The sequence below is a fragment of the Epinephelus moara genome, chromosome 10 (genome assembly GCF_006386435.1).
Source record: "Epinephelus moara isolate mb chromosome 10, YSFRI_EMoa_1.0, whole genome shotgun sequence".
NCBI classification, from domain to species: Eukaryota; Metazoa; Chordata; class Actinopteri; order Perciformes; family Serranidae; genus Epinephelus; species Epinephelus moara.
The window spans coordinates 31,951,086-31,957,825 of record NC_065515.1 but is presented as its reverse complement, the minus strand read 5'-3'; the positions used below and the strand labels follow the sequence as shown (position 1 = coordinate 31,957,825).

Sequence of the window (6,740 nt, the reverse complement as noted above, 5' to 3'; positions counted from 1 at the left end):
ACATATAGGTATCGAATGAAGGACCTCACTGCTCCAAACAAACTTGAATGTATTGGAATGGCAGGTAAATAGACATCTGTCCAATAACCATCAAACTCGTCTGAGATGGTCTGACACAAAGTGGAAAAATGTGCTGTGGTCTGACGAGTCCACATTTCAGATTGTTTGTGAAAATCATGGGAGTCATGTGCTCCAGGCTAAAGAAGAAAAGGACAATCCAGACTGATACCAGCACAAAGTTCAAAGCCAGCACCTGTGATGATATGGGGGTGTGTTAGTGCCCATGGCATCATGGGTAACTCTGGGGTGGTCACCTAGTAGTGACGACGTTTTGATCCACCGCTCTTCATCAGATGGCTCGAAACGTCACTACTAGGTGAAATAAAGTTTTTTTCATTTTTTCAGTTTCAGACATTTTTGGCTCAGCACCTGCACAATTTTGTTTGTGGATGTGCGTGCTTTTTCATTGTATCATGGGTAACTCTCACATCTGTGAAGGCACCACAAATGCTGAAAGGTACATACAGGTTTTGGAGCAACATATGCTGCCATACAGACGTCTTCTTCAGGGACGTCCCTGCTTATTCCAGCAAGACAATGCCAAGACACATTCTGCATGTTTCAACAGCATGTCTTCGTAGTAAAAGAGTGCAGGTACTAGACTGGTCTGCCTGCAGTCCAGACCTGTCTCTCATTGAACATGTGTGGCACATTATAAATCACAAAATATGACAACAGAGACCCCGAACTGTTGAGCAGCATAAGTCATAAATCAAGCAAGCAGGGTAACGAATTTCATTTTCAAAACTTCCATAAATAGTCCTCAGTTCCCAAACGCCTACTGAGTGTCATTGAAGCATGTTGCAGGCATCAAATTCATAATGAGCATATATTTACAAAAAACATTTAACTTTATCAATTTGAACATTAAATCTCCTTTTGAACTGTATTCATTTGAATATATGTCAAATATAATGTAGAAATCACTGTAATTGGTTTTCATTTATGTTTTAGACAGCGTCCACACTTTTTTGGAATCAGGGTTGTAAATACCTCGTTTATTCTGTATCCATATTTTAACTCATGTAGAGCAGCAGTGAAAACAAATTCTATCATCCAAGCCACTAAATGAAAAAAAAAAATATTGTGAATTGTTGCATCTGTATTTTGAGTGCTAGTCCACATCTCATCAGATGACTTATTCAACCTACCGTGTCGCGAATGATGTGGCTCTTGTAAACCTGAGTGACATCTTTGGCAGTTTCTGGACATATTTTGTCTATGTGGGTCAGCAGAGCCACCTGGTGGACACCTAACAGACAGAATACATTGCTGTCATTAAGGTTTCACAGGAATAAAACAGTTTTAATTGTTACATCCAGAAGAATAAATTACTGACAGTTAAGATTTTAACAAAGCTTTCATTCAGTTGATCAAGCCCAAAGTTGTGATGCACATTGGTCCCTCTACGATTCAAACCACAGCAAAAGCCAAAAAATAAAATAAAATAAACACAGGTCAGTGAAATCTTAATGCAATCTAAAAAACAAAAATATAAAACAACAACAAAAATAAATTCAAACAATTAAAAAACTTCAATCTGTGCGTGAAAATGTCTTTGTGTTTGACTGCTAGTTTGTCCTTTTCTTACCCAGGTCACTGATGTGCTCTCGGAGATTCTGGAAGGTGATGCTGAAGCGTTTGGAGTAGGTCAGGATTTTAGAGGCGTCCACCACAAAGGCCACACAATGGATCTTGTCTTTGAGGCTTGGCCTCTTCACATAGCCCACAGTCTCAGACCTCACTGGCTGATCTGGGCTAAACTGGGAAACAGAAATTAAGATATTGAACTGTTAAAAAAGAAAAACTATAAAACCCAAACAACTAACTAAATCCGTGCTAATGTTTGCTAAATGGCACTAAACACATTGTATTACTGAGGCTGACAAGAATGTCATTAGTTTAGCAGGTAGTTAGTTGCAAGTCAAAGTAATGTATTGGAAAAAACAGAAATTTTGACCTGAAGGTGGCGCTAGAAGAAAAGTCAGAGGATCGAGCAATGCTGCTAGCGTAGCTAAAAACCACAATATTACAATATTGATCCTGCTTACCTTGTGTCCCTCAGGTACATGACCTTTAATGACAGACAGGATGTCATGGAGGGTCAGTCCGGCCATCTCTTCACCCCCCAGTCCAACAATATCGCACAGCACCAGTCCAGTAGGATCCTCTCCCTTCTGACCATGGATGTTGAAGGACTGCAGCTTACACACACACACACACACACACACAAGAAGAACGTTGGTGTCATTCAATAACTAACTTTGAGATGGGCATGAAAGTTCATTTTGACCTAAACAACATCTTAAATGGTGAGTTTACCAACCTCATGACAACCAGACAAATTCTATTCACAAAGACCATGAGATTGAAAGCCAGTAAGTGGACATTGAGTTAAGATGTCTTTGTCAACCTTTGAATTAATTTTGTATGACATAATGTTTTACAAAAAAACTTAACACGTCATAAAGATAATTGTGGCCAAGGAGCAGATGACAATGACTGACAACTCTTTGACCACAGAGGGTCTTTCTCAATGTCACGCAGCAAACAGAAAGAGAAAACAGTCTTTGGGAGTTTTTCCTTTTTGTGAGTGAATTCAGTGTCTTGTTCAAAAGCCAAACAAGGCCCACTCCCTTTTCAGTATTTCCCCATTTCTAGAAAACCAACAATGACTATCAGTTAATTCTGTCCCCACGTCCATTCGAAGAGAATGTCAACAGTTTTAGTGATTTGTCTCGGTTACATGCTCCACTTGTACCTTCTTGGTGAAGCTGATCGAAGAGGAGCCCACCATGGCCCAGTTGGTGACTCTTCCATTAAACACTGACTGGACTGAACTGACAAAGCTGGATTTTCCAGAGCCGACCGGGCCCAGGAGGAGAACCCGAGCCTGAGTCCCCTCGTCACAGCTCTGCCTGTAGGAGCTGACAGTCTTCATCAGGCTTGTCCTTTGCCTAGATTAAAATTTAAGATACTTTCTATTCAGAATAATTTCAGCAAAAAATAAAGGCATGGGAGGAATGTATTCATTAAATGAGCTGAAGGAATAATAATTAAAGGACAACATTCATAGTGTTTAAAATGTGTTTTCATGTTGCTTTAAATGAGCAGAACCATATTAATTTGACTGCTGTCTGAACTGTTTGCAAACTTGACTTAAATGTCAAAGTTTTACTCACTCTTCTGTCCACTCCACGTCTCTCCATGGAGATTCCAATGTTCCTTGAGCTCCTGAGGAGAGTTTCAGAGTTCATAAGGTTTATTGAAATATCCAGTGTTTCTTATTTTTCGCTTCTTTACCTTATGTCTTCTATCTGCACCCAAACGACTTGTCTCTGTACTTGTTAGATCTTAGTGTTGCATTTGAAGGCATTTCTGGGTGGATATTTTTTAATTGTATAGTAACATGTTCTCTCACTGTGATACTGGGCTGTTCTAATTACTCTTTGACTCTTTCCCGTGCATTACAGCAAGCTTTTATGTTTGGGATAGTCATAGCAAAAAGGGTTATTTTGCGAGAATGGAAATCTGCTTCCCCTCCTTGCTTTACAAAATGGTTAAGTGACATGGTTTCTCGTCTACATCTTGGAGAAATCCGGTACACTCTGTCACACATTGGACTACGTCCTTGCATTGGACTGTATTTCTGCCAGGACACCAGGGGTTCATCCCAATATACCTCCTGGACTCCTCTATTCTTGATCACTTGACCCAGAAATTGATTAAGACTCGCCATCTTGTAGGACGTCTCAATACATTAATTGCACTCGGAGGAGTTGAGGAGAGAGGAGGCTTTCAGCGAGGCGGGAAGGCAGGATACACGAGTGCAGCCTTCGCAGAAGTCTTTTACTGACCAAAACCCCCCCCCCCCCCCCGATTGGATATCAGTTATTGATTGGACAGCGCAGCACTGCAGCTGATCGGACTGATCTGATACATCACAACATCACTGGAGTTTCATACAGAGTGAAGACAGATAACAGATTAAACTCAAATGTATCACTGCCACCTTTTATATTTTATTTGTTCTCTGATTCACCACTGAGTTAAAAATCTGAACAAGAAAAGGAAACAAACGACTTTCTTCATTTATTAGAAAGATTTTTCTCTTCAGGATCTGTTATTTTCCTCATCAACTTTAATTGTGGATACAATCAAAGTCAGAGAGCCTGTCTGTCAGCAAGAAACACTTTAACATCAGTGACTGTCATTTCCATTCAGTCACACTGAGTCTGATCATTGTGGGGGTTAGGGTTGATGACTTACAGAAATTGAATTTTCCTTGCAACATTTGGCCTAATAAATTATTTCCAGTGTTCAAAGACATTGTGATCGTATTCTGGATTATAATGAATTCACAAATAAAAAATAATAAGGAATAAATCATATAAACACACTTGTTTGATTGTTGTTCATGTGCAGGTGATTGTTAGACAGAGAGAACACACTGCTGCTCTGCTACTGATAACTGCATCTGTATCTTTATCATTATATGTGTATATATGACATTATGTGTGTGCAGACACAAACTCCATTAAAAGTTTCTATAGCTGTTAATAGAGTCTCCTGAAAGCTGATCCAGCTGTAATCAGCTGCCGCCGTCATCACCAACGGATGTCGCTTCACGTGACGCTTCAGAGGAAAAGACGTCTCATTTCTCTAAAGACATATTTCCTCGTTTCTTCTCTCCTCGCATCTTATCCTTGCATCTCTCCCCCGTGTCCTACGAGGGCAGAGCTAAGACGCGAGGAAGAGATGCAAGTGAGGTAAACGTGGATGTGAGATTTGGTATTGGGATGAACCCCAAGTCTCTGTTGGACCTTCCCTGACCACCCATGGTCTTTACCCCATGGATGCTAACTTTCTGCCTCAACCTTCCTGTGGACATACTCCAACCAGGCGAATAATTGTACTGTCTTTCCTTTAGCTGCAAATAGCACAGAGAACAGGACATGCAGCTGTAAGGTGTGAGGGTTTGCAAATGTAAGGTGGGAAAATAAGGGGTACATGGTTAACAGTTGCCCAATTTCATTACAGTATAAGGTTGTGCTGGACAATGATCAGCAATCATCATAGTGAGGAGCAGCAGTTCAGGAGAGCTCCCAGGACGTCAATCTGATTTGATTGTAAAAGAAAGCTGTTTTCTTTTTTCTATCTTGCTGAGGACTTTTGGGTTAACGAGTCTGTCTTTTTTTTAGACCACATTATCTGATTCTGTTAATTGCATAAAGGGTTTGACACTAACCATTTACAGTGGAGCACAATGGAACACAGTTGTGTGTCATATTTCCAAATTAGGCCTATTGGATTTTTTAAACAATGCATCTGAAAAATGGAGAAAAACATTAAAAGTACATATTCAGTGTCAGTGCTGGTTCAACAGTTTTCTTGGCATGGATCTGTTTAATAGCTTACTTGGCAATGTAAACAAAGGTTTGTTCTCTCTCTCTGTTGAGCTGGCGAATATGGAGGCGCTGAGAGCATCTTCTGCTGCCTTTCCAACAGTGGGTTGGGATGAAGTAGTTGGAGCTTTGGAGGCTATGTTAAATGAAAAGGTGGGCGCCCTGATAAAGAAACGAGCATATGCATCAGCGGTAGAGCATAGATAAGGCAAAGGAGGTGAAATTATATGTAATGTTGTTGGTTCATGGTCTTGCACTATGTATGTATGTATGTGACCTAAACAACGTGCTCTGAAAAAAGCTGCATTCTTGAGATAATCTAAGTGAATTTCCAAATGAGTTTTGTGATTAAACTTGAGTTGAGAACCAGCGTCTGAAAGAGTCTGGATTAGAAGTAAAGAGAAATAAAACACTGCAATAAGCAAAATGCAGCTAAAACATTTGACCCATTTAATTCCATAAACAGGACTGGACCCTGTTTTCTTACATAATATCAAACTCAATCCTTTCTGAATATCCTCTCAGACATAGGGCAAATCTTCACAACCCTAAAGTCCGTGCTGAATAAAATGTGTTTCTAAGTTTCTGCATAATAGATCTCTACTTATCTTCTTATCATACTTATCTACTTGTAACAATGTGGGAACTGATGCTGTGCTATCACATGAGCCTCTAAGCTACTACCAACAGTAGGCTAACTCTTTCTATATTTCCATAACATTAATTAAAACTAAATCAACCATGGACAGCATGAAACATCTTTAAAGGATTCTGGCAGGTCATCAGCACCAAATTTGTAGGCTAATTGCTACAGCCCCACGAGCTGATTTATTCATATTATTCAAAGGACATAGTTACTACAATGTGGGGAAAATGGTTACAGCATATAAGCCTATAAACTGACTGAGATTTGTTTAAAAAAATCCAGCAACAGACGTATTTACAGACATATATAACATTGACAAAGTGTCTCTCGTTCCTTCCCTCCCTCGGCCTCTCTGTTGATGCTCTGTGCATACATAAGATTAATAGCCTCAATAAATAAAAAGATTTCAATCATTTTCCAGCACAAGATTCATTTGAAAGGCCAAGGAAAACCACTTTTTAACTCCCCCTACGAAGATTTTTAATTGTTCCAAACTACAATGGGTTTAGGCCTACCTGATACTTTTATACTCATGTTATAGTTTTGTGGCCTGTGCTGCAAACCTTTAAACCTCTGTAGCTCCAGTGCTATGTGCAAAAAGTTAACATACAGCCCTGCTTTTTATTCTA

General features: G+C 39.7%; 1 protein-coding gene across 2 annotated transcripts in view; it reads right to left on the bottom strand.

Moving 5' to 3' along the window:
- Window positions 1–1,074: 1,074 nt before the first annotated feature.
- LOC126396993 (interferon-induced protein 44-like) overlaps window positions 1,075–6,740 on the bottom strand; it is a 7,782-nt gene continuing 2,116 nt past the window's right edge. Inside the window, exons 2-8 of one of the 2 annotated variants that reach the window (XM_050055415.1) lie at window positions 5,479–5,627; window positions 3,243–3,294; window positions 2,822–3,017; window positions 2,112–2,258; window positions 1,652–1,823; window positions 1,212–1,312; window positions 1,075–1,124 (exon numbers count right to left, since the gene is read on the bottom strand). In XM_050055415.1, coding sequence (XP_049911372.1) covers window positions 1,113–1,124; window positions 1,212–1,312; window positions 1,652–1,823; window positions 2,112–2,258; window positions 2,822–3,017; window positions 3,243–3,294; window positions 5,479–5,627 — 829 coding nt within the window. In that variant the 3' untranslated portion in view covers window positions 1,075–1,112. Of the gene's footprint in view, window positions 1,125–1,211; window positions 1,313–1,651; window positions 1,824–2,111; window positions 2,265–2,821; window positions 3,018–3,242; window positions 3,295–5,478; window positions 5,628–6,740 lie in introns of both variants that reach the window. The other variant, XM_050055413.1, reaches the window with a different exon arrangement.